General features: G+C 33.4%; 1 protein-coding gene and 1 long non-coding RNA gene across 2 annotated transcripts in view; both read left to right on the top strand.

The window, feature by feature from the left end:
• Positions 1-18087, top strand: part of LOC139498915 (uncharacterized) — a 437948-nt gene that overhangs the window by 330317 nt on the left and 89544 nt on the right. The window lies entirely within an intron of this gene.
• The window catches only part of LOC139499275 (uncharacterized), a 71610-nt gene that overhangs the window by 31925 nt on the left and 21598 nt on the right, over positions 1-18087 (top strand). Inside the window, exons 8-12 of the mRNA XM_071287945.1 lie at positions 691-797; positions 1830-2283; positions 7177-7952; positions 12848-12878; positions 16178-16449. Of these exons, the coding sequence (XP_071144046.1) occupies positions 691-797; positions 1830-2283; positions 7177-7952; positions 12848-12878; positions 16178-16449 (1640 nt within the window). The remainder of the gene's footprint in view (positions 1-690; positions 798-1829; positions 2284-7176; positions 7953-12847; positions 12879-16177; positions 16450-18087) is intronic.

Raw genomic sequence — 18087 nt, 5'->3', positions numbered from 1 at the left:
TTGTTTTTGGTCTGTACAGAAAAATAAAACTTGCAACAAATAACAAGATGATGCTAAAGACAATTTAAAAATAAAACTAGCATTCAAAAATACTATTCAATATCAACTTACTTGTTTCTTCTGTAATAATAGTCTGTTTGTAGTGGGTAACAGGAATTGAATGAGGAAATGTTAAACTGCGTTAAGCATATTAAGTTTGATAACAAACCGAAAAAAACTAATATCATTTATTTGCAATATGCACCATTTAAAACAAAAATTGTCATGAGCAGCTTCTTTTAACTTTTTATGGTTTTATTTTCTAAATTGTTTGTGAAAATTTGTGACATTGGAAAACAGTTATTGTAAAAACGTAGCTTTTGTTTAATTTAAATCATAACTTTATAGGAACATCTATTTGATATAGAATTTCAAAGAAATTTAAGTATTATATTTTATTTCAAATTGATTCCCAATGTCAAAAATTATCTGTCAGCCACCATTTTTTGAAATGGTTGACAAAATACACAGAATAGTCAGCTTGCTTGGATTTTAAAGGAATTTCGTATTTACTTTGCACAAATACTGAAGTTTCAAAAGTACGAACGTTATAACCCAATTAAACAGATTTCATTTGTTTTCATCAATATCAATTATATAACATGTCAGTGAGCTTATTAAACTTATATTGTATTTTCTTTATATTTTCAGTATTTCTGCAACATTGGGTGAACTCAATCCTGACATATTGTAAGGTTGTATATGTAGGCATTCCGAAAATCTTGTTTGTTGCCACCCATAAAGACAAAGTACTCATGGTAAGTTACCTTGATATTAATGGGAGGCTGATCAATTCAATCTTTTCTGGTCCAGTTATTTATTCATATTTGTATTATGTAACCATTAATCATTTAGGTTGTCTTTTATTCATTTAATATAACATGAGAAAATTTTAACTCAAGAGAAAATCCTGGTAAAATGGATCATAATTGTTTCATATCAATAATTCATATGATTAAAGCAGATATTCCTTAGGGTTACTTAGACAGCAGCCCAAAGAATATCTAGTGGTCAACATATGGCAATCAACAACAGATAATTGTCTTTACAATAGACCAAGCTCTAAATAATTGGATTGTTATGATTGTGAATAAATTTCACAAAACTATCAAAGATCTGGAATATTTTTTTTAAATTAAATTGTGTACAAATAATGTCTGACCCTTTATGTTTTTAAGAAGAACTTAAATTAAGATAAGCCATTGACTTTGATTGTTGATTGTTGTTAAGAAGGTATGGAAACTTGGGTATCTTAACTATGAAATCAACTATGTTTTCAACCCAGATTTCTTTAACTTAACCAAACAATTCTTCGTATGTTAAAGGCATACGCCTATCTTTGTTTGAGGATTTGATTTCAATTTTGCTACCTTTTTGTCCCTGTCGAAGTTCATTTATCCACAAGTCTTTAAAAAAAAGCTTGACAGAGTTAAACTAGACTTGCACAAATTTGAAAACAAGACATGACGGTTGATTCCCATACCACATGAAACACTTATACACTCTTGCTTACACCGAGGTCTGAATGAGCAACTCCTTGAAGTAATCCACCGTAATTATTTATTGGGGGGAGGGGTTTTCCATTGATTCCTCCCTTTCTGTTTATATTATTAGTAGACAACACATAACACTTCAAAATACATAACTATTGGTGTGTATTAAATCTTTTTAGTAAATAAAAAGCATGAACTGTTTTGTAATGTTCTTTAATGTTTACTATGACCATTCATTTTAGAAAAAAAATCATTTTTAAAAGATCATAGATAATGTCTTTAATTATCACCTTTCAGGAGGATGTTGAGTCCAAGCGTGAACAGTTGTACAATGGAGTAGAGGAGTTGTTCAAAGATCATGAGGGAAGAAACCATCTAATCCTTACACAACGGATATTTGTTAATGCAAGGGATAAAACAGACCCAGAAATTGACGTCCTCAAAAAGACCATTACAGATCTTACATTTGAACATCCGTGCTGGGGCGAACAAATGCCAAATGCATGTGTCCCCCTTGAGCTTGAGATTGCAGAACTGGTGGCCGAAGGAACACAAATCTTGTCATTAGAGGATGTTGAAGAATTAAATGCTATAAGCAAGGTGTCAGTATTGTCTCCAGACCAACTCAAAGATTTCCTGCATTTCAACCACTCACTGGGGAAGATTGTATACTTTGAGACTCCACAGCTAGGAAATTACGTCATCATCAACCCACTTCTTATGGTGGAAGTTATGAGATCCTTTGTGACAGGTATTCTTATCAATACTTATTATGGAGGTACTGCCAGTCTTTGTGACAGGTTTTCATGTCAATACTTATTTTAGAGGTAATGAGGTTCTTAATGACAGGTATTTAAGTCAATACTTACTATGAAGGTTATGAGGTCCTTAGTGACAGGTATTTATATCAATACTTATTATGGAGGTACTGAGGGTCTTAATGACAGGTCTTTATGTCAAAACTTATTATGGAGGTACTGAGGGTCTTAATGACAGATATTTATGTCAATACTTATTATGGAGGTACTGAGGGTCTTAATGACAGGTATTTATATCAATACTTATTATGGAGGTACTGAGGGTCTTAATGACAGGTATTTATGTCAATACTTATTATGGAGGTACTGAGGGTCTTTGTGACAGGTATTTATGTCAATACGTATTATGGATGCTTTGAAATTCTTTGTGACATGTATTTATGTCAATACTTATTATGGAGGTTATGCAAGTCTTTGTGACAGATATTTATATCAGTTTTATTATGGAGGTTAGGAGATCTTTAGTGACAGGTAAGTATGTCAATACTCATTATAGAGGTAATTAGTTCCTTAGTGACGGGCATGTATGTCAATACTTATTTTGGAGGTACTAGGTCCTTAGTGACACATATTTATGTCAATACTAATAATTGAGGAAATGTGTTTTTTGTGACAGGTATTTATTTCCATACTTATTATGGAGGTTATGGGGTCGTTTATGACATGTATTCATGTCAATACCTATTATAGAGATCATGAAGTCCTTTGTGACAGGTATTTATGTCAGTTCAGGTTGTGTTTTCAATATATACTCATTTGTGTCAATACTATTGGTTGGAGCTTTTCCATTCTTGTTTCACAGTTGAGTGTTCTTTTTATGTGTTTGTGACAGATACAAATATATTTATATTACAACTAATATTGGAACTCTGACCTTTAACATATGTTTAAAAGAATAATTTATGAATTCCGTTGTTTGAAATGAGTCAGAGTACATATTTTTATATGTTATATATATGTGATATTGAGCAATGATTGTTATGTTCTTAGTGCTTTTTAAAGAATGATTATATAATTAGCAGACAGTTTTTCAATACCAGGATTTTCACTCGTAATCGTATTATTCATCCTGTTAAAAACCAATTAAAGCTGAAATGAATTCGCTTACTTTCTGTTTATGCAATAATATGTATCTTTTAATTGATCTTTGTTTCATCCTACAATTTATATTAATGTTACATGTGTAATGCAATGATCTACAGGGTCTTTACTTAATTTCTTAGCACTTATTGCGAAAGTAACGTAGATCAAAACCTAAAATTAGTCCATTTGGTTTTCAAACTTGTACATTAAACATAAACCAACCCATTCCTATGCCCCTACAATAGTACAGCTAGGGTCATTAGGATTTACCAATGTTCGTACGTTTGTCCCCAAATTTCTCAACACAATTTCATGAAAACTTATACAAAATGCTTATGACAGTAGCTTATCTTGGAGTTGTGGTCATACAGGGATCTCCATGGATGAAAATTGAACCATGGAGGAACTTTCACCATTACAAACCGTGTCTACGCTGTACAGTGTAGCGCGATCGGAAGTATTTTTCAGGGATCTCCATGGATGAAAATTGAACCATGGAGGAACTTTCACCATTACAAACCGTGTCTACGCTGTACAGTGTAGCGCGATCGGAAGTATTTTTCAGGGATCTCCATGGATGAAAATTGAACCATGGAGGAACTTTCACCATTACAAACCGTGTCTACGCTGTACAGTGTAGCGCGATTGGAAGTATTTTATCCCTCCATACAAGGAATGGTGAACATGCTAATTCATTGCTTATTTAAATTATATTTATTTTAATTTTCATTATAGAATTAGAAGTATCAATATTTTCATTTATTGCCGTTTTTTACCATTCAAATGCCAAGTTTTCATGGTCCCCCCTTAGTCGAGAATGACCAAAAGCTGTCATGAAGGTCTCCATGTAGATTTCTTGTATTTTTGGTTATTGTTATGGGGGTTAAAAATCATATGATGTGGAGCTTATTTTTCATGGACACTGTCAAATTCAGAACCCATTACCGGTATGGCTGATTTGCAGCAACAACAAAACGATTCGTACGGGTTATGTTAAAGGTTAAAGAGATTTGTAAAGCAAACGTTGACAAATGAAAAGGTTTTTAATGATGAATTCGGAATTACGATACGATATTTTTTTTACAGGAAATATTTAAGTTTTTACCCCTACAGAAAAAAAAGTTGAGGGCCAGTTGATGGCCATGTGGCGGACAGTTGAGGGCTAGCTGTTTTAAGCAAAATAGTTGAGGGCTAGGTGTTGAGCATCTTAGCTAAACTCAAACCTGGCCAAGCACTGTATGTTGGATAGATGTCGCTCAACTGGCCCTCAACTGAAGCTGGCCATTAAGTTGAGGAAAAGTTGAGCAATTGATCTTTGGTTTTCATATAGTTGAGCAAAAGTTGAGCTTTCAGACTTTGAAATTTTTGTAGTTGAGCAAAAGTCGAGCATTCAGACTTTGAAATTTTTGTAGTTGAGGAAAAGTTGAGCATTCAGACTTTGAAATTTTTGTAGTTGAGGAAAAGTTGAGCGTTCAGACTTTGATTTTTTTTTATAGTTGAGCAAAAGTTGAGCAATTAGAAATATGACCTGGTGATATAAATGTTATGTGCCATCTGTTTTATCTGTCTTTAGTGCAAATGGACAGGAAGTACTATTATAAATGTACACAAAGTTTAAGGCAAAATTAAGGGAAGCTTTCAATTTTATACATTTTTTCTGTATCTTAACTTAACTAAATCTTTGACATAAAGATAAAAAAACAAACAGTATTTCTTTTATTATAAGATATATCAAATATTTAGGATTTAGGTAGTTAACAGTTATTCTTAGGGGCAAATCTCAAAGTGATCACACTGTCACAATACCCAAAAGAACCTCAAACATTTAAAATTTGAACTGGGTTTGAGCATGCACAATGGCAAGCAAAGATGTCTTCTAGCTATCATGAATTAAAAATATGAATTTTACAATGAATGTAGATGAAAAAAGTTACAAATAACTGTATTGACATTGAAAAGTGCAGTGTATTCTTCTGATGACATGACTCTTGGATTTAGGAAGATTGATGTTTAACACATATTTCTGGAAACATCTTTTGGTAAGTACATTGGATTAGATTTGATTTCCACCATTTTGAATAAGTGTATAATTATGCTCTTTTAGTTCAAAATAGTGATATTTAAAGTGTTTTCTTTATAAACTTTAAAGAGTGAAGAATAAAGTGAGACAATATATTTATGCATTAATTTAATTTATTTATTATATTGTCAAAATGTGTAAGACAGGAGACATGTTTATTTTATTATTAAGACAATTTGTTTTAGAAAGTATTACTAATAAAATAAGAATATTCTAATATAATGAATTTGGTATAAAACTAGATATCTATATTTATTTGCTAGATAACTTCTAAAAAGCAAGGATGAAGCATTCATGTAGTATGTTGTGAGTAACAAGATCTTTCAGCATTATTTTGGCTATAAAAATACACAATTTAAATTTATTTTTTCTACAATGTGTAGTCATCAGTTTGCAATTACCACATAATGCTCAACTTTTTAAGACCTAGCCCTCAACTTTTAATGACCTGGCCCTCATCTATTGGCCACCTAGCCCTCAACTTTTAATGACCTGGCCCTCAACTGTTGGCCAGGTAGCCCTCAACTCTAATTGCTCAACTGTTGGACACCTATCCCTCAACTATGATATTTTCTCAACGTTGCTCAACTAATTTGCATAAAGTTGAGCATTGATAGTTGAGGGCTACCTAATTTGCATGGCAAAAATCCAGCTAGCCCTCAACTGGCCCTCAACTATTTGCTCAACTGATGGCCAGCTAGCCCTCAACTGGCCCTCAACTGTTAGCTCAACTGGCGGCCAGTTGAGCAAATGCAGTTGGCCTAGTGATCATTTTTTCTGTATGGGTACTTTTAAACTTATAAAGTAATCCTAAATTATCATTACAGCAGTACTCGAGTTATTTGCGATGAAATAATATTTACTGTTTTGCGTCTTGTACTTCTTAAGAAAAGGGGGATGCTGATTGCGTAAGTCAAAATAAAGCACGTGTTCGACTTGTTAAACTGTTTTCTTTGTAACTGGATTATTAATTTATTTATTTAACCTAAATTATCATAATCATTTGCTGAAACTTAGTTGATTAATTCGACAAATGGATCGTCTATTTTCAGATAGTATTCTCCTGTCTATTTTGTTGATCTATACCTGTATACATGCTCAAGTACAAGTGATTAGCGATCTTAATCCGGATATCCATCAGGCGTTAGAACTGTATTGATTATAACATAAAAAGCCCAAGGGTTATGCAATTACATGCATTTGATTATAATTGATAAAAAAAATGGCGTCGGGCTACAAAAAACGATGAAGTTTTGAACGATGGCGGTAGACATTTTAACGATGGCGCAAGACAATTTAACGATGGCGCAAGTCATTTGACGATGGCGCAAGACATTTGAACGATGGCGGGGCGCCATCGTTAAACAGGCCATGGAGATCCCTGGTCATATGGAGTTGAAACTTAGTACACTTGGTCAATATAATGTGAAGTTGTAAAACATAATGGCAAGGTAAAGTTTTGAACCCAATTACTAGTTCACAAAACTCATATAATTCTCTGGTCAAATACTTTTGTAGGATTTCAAGGGAACTTTAATTAGTTACAAACATGTTTAACCCTACCTGATATACCAATCGGTTTGTTTTGTGTTGACAAGTTGTTAGCAATTAACACCACATTTTGTTCTATTTTTATAAGATTTTATTTTGTTATATTTTGCAGATAAAGTATTTTGGCCCAAAGAAACAAGAATGCAGGAAACTTTCAAGCGGATGTCAGAAAGTGGGACCATAAGACGGGAGGACCTCTATTTGATTTGGGAACAAAAAGATTTCAGTGCAATTCTGCCATACAAAGAGTTTATATTTAACATTCTTATTTATTTGGACATCTTGGCAGAGCAGCGAAGATATGATACAATTACAGGAAGTCGGTTACCAGTGGAAAACTTTTTTGTTCCCTGCATGGTTATAGAGCGAAACACCACCAGCTTCATGGACAAAGAGTGTACACCAGAGAGAGCTATTTGTTTAGCATTTCTTTTCAAAGGAACCATCATACCACCAGCCCTACCAAATCGTCTCATCAGTGCATGTCTGAGCATGTGGACCCTCAAGCAGTACGAGGGAAGAACACTCCTGTTTTCAGGATTTATTGGTTTATCTTTTGACAAGTCACATGATATTGTTGTATGTGTTGAAGGCAACAAGATTCTTCTTTACATCATCCACAGAACCTCCTCAGGATTAATTGTACCAGATATAGCTACAGGTGTTAAGGAATGCTTGGTTACAACAATGGAGAGAATATCAGATTTCTATCAGTCCACAATCCATGCAAAACGCAGCCAACAATCACCTTTTCACATTGAATATTCATGTTCTCAGATGCAATGTTTCATCAGTGAAACGGAAGCTGTGCAGACCAGTGAATGGATGTGTGACAAACATAAACTAACACACAATGCAGGAAACTGGCTGGTTTGGAACCAAGATAAGGTATATATTTTGTGTTTAAAATTATCAGTGCAATAAAATATGACAAAATCTCATAAAAAAATATAATAACAATATGTCATAATAAATAACAATGACAATATTGTTAACTCAGATTTTTTTAGGAGCATGTTTTGATTATACACATGATCAATCTATTTTATTACTAACATAAACATGATAAAGATAGGATGATTGTAAACATGATCAATCTATTTTATTACTAACATAAACATGATAAAGATAGGAAGATGTGGCCAATTCTTAACCAGATGCATTGCATATATCAAAGCCTGCAGGAATCTCCATGGATGAAAACTGAACGATAGAGGAATTTTCACCATGACAAAGTCCCGCGTCTATGGCGTGGCGTGATTGAAAACATTTTATTGCTTAATTTCCATGAAAGGAATGGTGAGAAGGCTGATATAACTTGATTGCTTATTTTATTTATTTCAGCATAGAATAACAAATATTTTCATTTAATGTCATTTGTAACAATTCCAATGCCAAGCCTGCATTGCTCCCCCTTTGTCAAGAATGATGTGCTGTCCTTGGGGTTCCCACTTCGTATTCTTGCTATTTTGGTAATTGAATAGGGCTTAAAAATCGGTTGGATATTTTTTTTTTTTTTTTTCACTGTCAAAGGCAGAACTGGAATCGACGATTTGCAGTATCAAATACCAGAAGTTTCGTAATCGTTTTGTAAAACACTGAAGAAAAGATTTGGAGGACAAACGTTTACAACTGAATTTTTTTTAATGACTTTAAATAGCTTATTTCATAGTAATATATTTACTATGCAACATTTATCTTTCGATACTGAATGAAAACTGGAAGACTGGATGTATCAATTTGATTGTAAATTACAGAATGAATTCGGAATTACGATACAAGATTTCTTCAGATATAATCAAGTTATAGTTAATAATTGTGTATTTACTTTTGAACTTGTAAAGATATTAAATATTATCGATAATTGCTATGCTCGTGTTATATGGCATGAATAATGTTCAGTTTAATGTCTTATTTTGTACTTGTTTGAAAAGGGGGGATGCTGATTGCGTAAGTCGTCAATATAAGCACGTGTTCGACTTGAACTTTTTTTTCTTTATTACTGGATTTAAAATTTATTTTTTAATCTAAATTTCCATTTGCTGAAAATTGTTATTAAATAATGCAATCAGTCATCTATCTTGTTCTCATGCAAGGTGTGTCGATCTACCTGTACGAGTGATTAGTGATCTTTGGCCGGATATACCTCAGGGCATTAAAACTGTAATCAAGGGGGACCCTTTGGATTATAATACAATAACCTAAGGGTTAATTGATTATAATTGCTAACAAAAATGGCGACTGCTAGAAAAACGAAAACAATTTTTGACAATGCGGGTTTCATTTGACTATGGCGGAAGATAATTTAATGATGGCGGGCATCTTTTGACGATGGCGCATGATATTTTAACGATGGAAGGCCGCCATCATTTAACAGGCCATGGAGATCCCTTTTTGGCCAGATGTATAAAATGTATAGTAGTAAACTGCTTACTATTTATACGCAAAAGAGCATTAGGTATTGTGTGTTTAAGATAAGGTTCACATTGAGCTTCAATTGTAGCGGTGTTGGTATCCTAAATGCGTAAACTGAACTTTACTTTGTTTCAATTGATAAAAATCAACTGTTGGACACCTAGGGGGAGGTGTCCGGTGGTTGGACACCCTTTTTAGCTCACCTGGCCTGCTTTTCTCATCACTTGGTGTCTGGCGTCCGTCGTCGTCGTTAACTTTAACAAAAATCTTGTCCTCTGAAACTACTGGGCCAAATTAAACCAAACTTGGCCAAAATCATCATTGGGGTATCTAGTTTAAAAAATGTGTCCGGTGACCCGGCCAACCATCCAAGATGGCTGCCATGGCTAAAAATAGAACATAGGGGTAAAGTTTTTGGCTCATAACTCAAAAACCAAAGCATTTAGAGCAAATCTGACATGGGGTAGAATTGTTAAACAGGTGAAGATCTATCTGCCCTGAAATTTTCAGATGAATCGGATAACCTTTTGTTGGGTTGCTGCCCCTGAATTAGTAATTTTAAGGAAATTCTGCTGTTTTTGGTTATTATCTTGAATATTATTATAGATAGAGATAAACAGTAAACAGCAATAATGTTCAGCAAAGTAAGATTTACAAATAAGTCAACATGACTGAAATGGTCAGTTGACTCCTTTAAGAGTTATTGCCCTTTATAGTAAATTTTTAACCATTTTTCATAAATCTTAGTAATATTTTACAAAAATCTTCTCCTCTGAAACTACTGGGCCAAATTAATCCAAACTTGGCCACAATCATCTTTTGGGTTAGTAGTTTGAAAAATGTGTCCGGTGACCCGGCCATCAAACCAAGATGGCCGCCATGGCTAAAAATAGAACATGGGGTAAAATGCAGTTTTTGGCTTATAACTCAAAACCCAAAGCATTTAGAGCAAATCTGACAAGGGGTAAAATTGTTTATCAGTTCAAGATCTATCTGCCTTTGAAATTTTCAGATGAATCAGACAACCCGTTGTTGGGTTGCTGGCCCTGAATTAGTAATTTTAAGGACATTTTGCTCTTTTTGGTTATTATCCTGAATTTTATTATAGATAGAGATAAACTATAAACAGCAATAATGTTCATCAAAGAAAGATTAACAAATAAGTTAAAATGACTGAAATGGTCAGTTGACCCCTTTAGGAGTTATTGCCCTTTATAGTCAATTTTTGACCATTTTTCGTAAAGATTAGTAATCTTTTACAAAAATCTTCTCCTCTGAAACTACTGGGCCAAATTAATCCAAACTTGGCCACAATCATCTTTTGGGTTAGTAGTTTGAAAAATGTGTCCAGTGACCCGGCCATCCAACCAAGATGGCCGTCATGGCTAAAAATAGAACATGGGGTAAAATGAGTTTTTGGCTTATAACTCAAAAACCAAAGCATTTAAAGCAAATCTGACAAGGGGTAAAATTGTTGATCAGGTCAACATTTATCAGCTCTGAAATTTTTAGATGAATAGGACAACCTGTTATTGGGTTGCTGACCCTGAATTGTTAGTTTTAAGGAAATTTTGCTGTTTTTGGTCATTATCTTGAATGTTATTATTGATAGAGATAAACTGTAAACAACAATAATGTTCAGCAAAGTAAGATTTACAAATAAGTCAACATGACCGAAATGGTCAATTGACTCCCTTAGGAGTTATTGTTCTTTATAGTCAATTTTTAACAATTTTTAACAATTTTCATAAAATTTGTAAATTTTTACTGACATTTTCCACTGAAACTAATGGGCCAAGTTCATTATAGATAGAGATAATTTTAAGCAGCAGTGTTCAGTAAAGTAAGATGTACAAACACATCACCATCACCAAAACACAATTTTGTCATGAATCCATCTGCTTCCTTTAATATTCACATAGACCAAGGTGAGTTTGACAATAAAAATGCATTTGAATGGGGACATATAGATGGAACTCTCAACGTTATCCTGGGTTGGGCACCCCCTGGTCATGATTCATTGACTCTGAATGCTGTTCAGTGAAAAATCAGATATTGAGACATAGCTTTTTAATTTCAACATCAGCATTGTGATATTAACATAAAATACAGGTGAGACATGTATCTGTATAGAAAGTTTATTTAGGAATATTTAACAAAAAAAACATCTACTATTTTTAGAATAACTAATCAAATGAGTCAGATATACATAAATATTCAAGTAGTGACCAAGCAATACATTAATCATGTGTAGTGTAGTGCACACGTTAATTATCAGTGTTGTTCGGCCACATTGAATGTGAACACAGCCTTTATCATGTATGCGTAGATCTGATACAGTTCAAAACTGTCTGTAAGACCCTGTTCACATGAGACTTAAGTACTGTAGATAACTGAGTTAGCATAGATAAATAACTACCCAGCTATAGAGTCAGAATAGGATACTAATTTGTATATATTGGTAAATAATCCAATCTTTTAAATTAATGTGCAGATATATTATGTTGAAATTTTCAAATTTTAAGTTCTCTATATATATATAGCTAATCATCTTGTATAAGAATAGGAACATTTTTAAACATTAGCTATAGCTCCTTACATGATTTGCTATGTTAGCATATAACCTCTTCAAATGAAGCCTACTGTGTCTACATCCTTGGTATTTTATTGATGTTGGACGAATATTTCAAAAATATAATCAAAGCTCCTTGTTTATAATACATGTAATATACTAAAGAAAACATGCAGTGCAAAGATTAAATTGAAACATGTTGGTTGTTATATGTGACCCACCATGACATTTACAGGCTTATGGCGGTAAACGTAAGAATGGAAAAATGTCGATGTCACTTAGTGTACATTTAATTGAGGCACCTGCTATTGAATGTCTATTTATATCATGGGGTAAAAGAAAGTTTCATTCCTTCTTGACTTGAGGAATTTGAATATTATATCAAGATATACAAAACAATTAGATTTTTAACATAAAATATATAATTTAGGTCAAAATGCTAAAATTCCTATTTAGAACCAAGTAATTTCACACCATTTATCTTTAAGATCTTATTGTGTAATCACTTTCTCTATTAGTTTTCTGTTAGTGTTAAATGAACTTGTCTGTTTGTAAAATGTAGTCTATTATCGTGTTTATAATATTCTTGATTTCTGCCTTATATGTATTTTGGGGCCCTTTATAGCTTGTTGTTCGGTGTGAGCTAAGGCTCCGTGTTGAAGGCCGTACTTTAACCTATAATGGTTTACTTTTTAAATTGTTATTTGTATGGAGAGTTGTCTCATTGGCACTCACACCACATCTTCCTATATCTATATTCAAGTAATTAGTATTATATATTCTACTATTTTTACAGAAGAAGGAAGAGTGTGAGCAGAATTGTCCAGGTAAGTTGTGTGGATTCAAAATCTGTGTCAACATGTGAAATTGTGAATGTTAATAAAAAATGTGATGATTTTCTTCTAGTGGATTAACAATTGACAAAGTGGAGTGTCAAGACAATTTTAAGGTCATGTCATGGTCATCACTTATAAAAACAGTGATGATCAATTATTTTGAAAGAAGTTATGAAATGAAACTATATGAAAAAAATGCACTGTAATATCTTTAAAAGAGAGCTGAAGGATACCAAAGGGACATTCAAACTTATAAGTAGAAAATAAACTGACAAAGTCATGGCTAGAAAGAAAAATACAAACAAAAACAGCACACAAAACACAACATAGAAAACCAAAGACATAGGAACGAGAACCCCACTAAAACTGGTGGTGATCAAAGGTGCTCTGGAAGGATAATCAGATTCTGCTCCACATGTGATCCCGTCTTGTTACTCCTTTAAAATATGTTGATAAGTTATATCAAGTCAGACATCACATAATAGCAGATGGTAATTGACGCTGGATCACTCTTTTCTAATCGTAAGACATCACCAAATTCTAGACCATCGATCATGTAAAATTTTTTAGCCATGAAACTCGACCGAATGTGAAATCTTTATATTTAATCATGTTTTTCATGACATGGATAGAAGAGACTGATCAGCATATAACTCTTTTTTTTATAAAATTTATATATAAGCAATATCATGCTGAAGTTTAAAAATCAGTATTGATATATTAATTTTTAAAAATGGATGCAAGGATTTTTTTTTGTTAAATTGAAAATGCATTGTAAGCTCTGGGAAGCTTTAATTTCTTCTCAGATATTTATAAAATTTACATAAAAGTTTCATATCAGTAAAGAATTGTACGAGATTTAAAAATCAATGGCGATAAATTATTTTTTCAAAGGATTTATCTTGCTAGCTTAAGCTTAGATAAAGTTAATTATTTGGCTAATTGCATTGTAAGCATTAGTACTCTCTCCCATACAGTAAGTGTCATTTTATAACTTTACATTAAAGGTTGATATGAGCAAAGCCTTTGAAAAATTTGATTAAAGGAGTAGTTCTCATTGAAAATATTTGGACAAAATTTGCATTACCGATAATTTAGTGATCTACACCTATAGCATGTACAACACCTACATTTCTGAATTCACCTGATATTTATGAAAATGTTTAAAACAACCAAAAAGCAATATATATCTGGTCTGGTGTACAAAAAAATATTGACACCTTGTGTTTGTGGCATATCATCTAGGCCACAAATTTATTGTTTTCTGTTTAGTATTAACTTTATATTAAGATCCATTTTGTTACATTTCGTGATCAATTTTATTTGGCAATCGCCAATGGCAGTCAGCAGAGTTAAAGAACATCAATTGTTCGGGCCTGTTAGTCAAATGCGAATTGTTTAAATATACTTTTTTCACCGTTTTTTTGTCGAGCCTGCAACTTTTGTTGCAGAAAGCTCAACATAGGGATAGTGATCCGGCGGCAGCGGTGTTAGCTCACTTCTTAAAAGCTTTATATTTTAGAAGGTGGAAGACCTGGATGCTTCATACTTTGTATATAGATGCGTCATGTTACGAAGTTTCCGTCAGTTACATATCCAATGTCCTTGACCTCATTTTCATGGTTCAGTGACCACTTGAAAAAAAGGTTCAAATTTTTTGTAATGTTGAATTCTCTCTTATTATAAGTAATAGGATAGCTATATTTGATATGTGCATACCTTGCAAGGTCCTCATGTCTGTCAGACAGTTTTCACTTGACCTAGACCTCATTTCATGGATCAGTGAACAAGGTTAAGTTTTTGTGGTCAAGTCCATATCTCAGATACTATAAGCAATAGGGCTAGTATATTCGGTGTATGGAAGGACTGTAAGGTGTACATGTCCAACTGGCAGGTGTCATCTGACCTTGGCCTCATTTTCATGGTTCAGTAGTTATAGTTAAATTTTTGTGTTTTGGTCTGTTTTTCTCATACTTTATGCAATAGGTCTACTATATTTGTTGTATGGAATGATTGTAAGGTGTACATGTCTAGCGGACAGATGTCATGTGACCTTGACCTCATTTTCATTGTTCAGTGGTCAAAGTTAAGTTTTTGAGTTTTGGTCTTTTTATCTAATACTATATGCCATTGGTCAACTATATTTGGTGTATGGAAATATTTTATGATCTTTATGTCAGTGGCGTGGGTTTTATTTGACCGTGACCTCATTTTCACGGTGTTAAGTTTTTGGGTTTTTGTCTATTTTTCTTAAACTATATGTAATGGGTCAACTATATATGTTGTATAGAAGCATTGTTAGCTGTACACGTCTGCCTGGCATGGTTCATGTGACCTTGACCTCATTTTCAAGGTTCATTGGTCTTTGTTTAGTTATCTTGGTTAATGTTAAGTTTATGTGACAGTTGTAATAAACCTTAGCTTTATACTTCGGACTATCAACATAATATCAATGATTAGTATAGAAGGCGAGACATTTCAGCGTGTGCACTCTTGTTGGTCTTTTGGAAAATGTTGTTCGTGCTGTATTTAGACCCTTCTACAACGAAATTTGTTTTACATGCACAAGTTTATAAAATTGCGGTTTTTATCCAACGTAATCATAGGTTATTGAACGAAGTTTTCAATTTAGACTTGTTTATATAAATATATATAAAGTACGTCTGAGCCAGTGACTAGTTATGTGAATGATCAACAAAACAGAGATCTTTGTCATGAATTCTATTTTCGTCTACAATGTTGGAGAGTGTCCTTTGTCAATTTCGTATTTTATTTGGCCTTTTTAACATTTTTTTATTCGAGCGTCACTGATGAGTCTTTTAATTTGTAGACGAAATGTGCGTCTGGCGCAAATATAAAATTTCAATCCTGGTATTTATGATGAGTTTGTTGTTGAATATGCACATACTCAATATCCTTTTATTTTCTACACATACCAAGGTGAGAGACATCATTTAAGCATTTGATAGACATGATGTTGCCTGTTCTTCTTCGATCTATGGTTTTGATTTGCCCCTATGACAACTTGTTTCCCTTTCATTTGCCCAAAGGTCCATCAATACTTTTCTCATCATTTCGGTTACGCCATCCATCGTTTGATCACTTTTACATTTGGAGTAGACACAACCTATTGGCTCTTATATTTGTTCAGCCCAATTCTTGCTATGTATTTACTTTTAAAAATATTGTAACTGAACATATGGAATTCCTTGAAAGATACTACCTAAAGTAAACATTTAACTACAAGGAAGATTTAACATGTTTAATTGTTATATCAATGTTTTTTACAGGTTTAAGCGATGATGCTTTAAGCCAGATACCAAGTGATATTGAATTACTGCGTTTCTCAACCAACTGTGTATCAAACCAAATGCATGAATTAGTGTCATATCTAGAAATGTCGAAGAAATGGGATAGTATCACACACAACTATCCAAATGATATAGAGGTTGCGAAGTATTTGGTATTATCAAAATGGAAAGAGATAAAAGATCAAAGCAATTTCAAAGCCTTGGCAGAAGCTCTGACAAAAATGGATATATCAACACATTTTTTGTGCCAAGTGAGTTTGTATTATTTAAATATCAAGATATGTTTTCCCCTTTGTGTCCTGCATGATAGCATTTCCTCCTTTAGATATATATAGTTACATTGGGAAATAGTAAATTACAAATGTAGCCCATGTCTGTCTAGTCCTGTTCTCTTCATATGACATGTACATTTATCTTTATGTAAGAATGGAACTATTCTCGCCTGAATATATATAGGTGAGCCACTTAGAAAGAAACAAAATATATCAAAGGGACATTCAAACTCACAAGTCGAAAATAAAACGAGTACCTATGGCTAAAAAAAGAAAAAGACCAACATACAAACAACAGTACATTACACACAACATAGAAAAGTAAAGACTGAGCAAGAGGAAGGGTAAGCAGATCCTGCTCCACATGTGTCATCCATTGTGTTGCTCGTGTTAGTACAAACCCCGTGATAAGTGTAAATAGGTAGGTCACATTCTGGGAAAATGGGACGGATTGTAGAAACGACAATTGGAACATATATATATATATATATATGTAGGACTCGGAGGTGCGATGGGGACGCGGAAGTGCGATGGTCACGCTGAAGTGCGATGGTTCACGCCGAAGTGCGATGGTTTATATAGATATAGAACTCGGAGATGCGATGGGACGCTGAAGTGCGATGGTCCACGCTGGAGTGCGATGGTTCATTCGCTGAAGTGCGATGGTCATGTTGGAACATTATATGTTATTATAATAAGAAGCATGATAAATAAAATTTAGAAAGCAAAAATGCATAAATGCATTAATTAAAACAATAATTAAAATTTTCGTAGATAATTGTAAATGCTAAAATATAGCTATTCCTTAAATAATACAAAAGTTTGCGTTAATGTAACTTATATATTCGCGCGTTTTAAAACAAGTTATCATGACGTTAAATATTATGACGTTTTGAAATACAACGTTTCTTAAAGAAAACGGTATGGAATTGCAGGAAGGAAAAGAAGATTTTGTTGACGAAGGCTTTGACGTAAAAAAAAGGTTACAAACGATCCAAGTCCGGAACAGTTTTGGGCAGTGCAGGATGAGGTTTTTTCAATATGCAAGGCAAAATATACCAACAAATCATGGGGAGCGAAAAGAATAAAGGATGCCCTAGGTCTTCAGATGGGAGAAACTAGTATAAGAAAATATGTGTCAAATTTTTTATACGACAAAGACTTGGACAGTATATTTTACAGGAGCACGACTGTTACTGAATTCCACAGAAAGGTCTTGTCAAAAGGTGAACTTTTGGAAGAAATACAAAAAAATCACAAAACTGATCATAGAAAAAGTGAGACGGTGTACGAAACTCTGAGGAAGTCTTTTTTCCCAGTAGTTCGGGAAAACATTCGTTTACTGTTTAAGCTGAACATTAAATGCCAACAGTGTCTTTCGGCAGTTGATTTACCTAAAACTCAAAGAACAAGAAGGCCAATTCCAGCAACCTATCCCAACAGTAGATGGCAAATGGACCTCAAGTTCAAGATGCCTCCGTCACATGGTTACAACTACATATGCAATATTGTAGATTGCTACAGCAGATTTGCATTTGGTGGGTGCATTAAGCACAAAACAGCAAAAGAAGTGGCTACAGTGATTTTACGCTTTATATACATTTTTGGACCACCTAG

This window comes from Mytilus edulis, chromosome 12, assembly GCF_963676685.1.
Source record: "Mytilus edulis chromosome 12, xbMytEdul2.2, whole genome shotgun sequence".
In the NCBI taxonomy this organism is placed as follows: Eukaryota; Metazoa; Mollusca; class Bivalvia; order Mytilida; family Mytilidae; genus Mytilus; species Mytilus edulis.
Note: the sequence above shows the minus strand (reverse complement) of the source record. Positions and strands in the feature narration are given on the sequence as shown.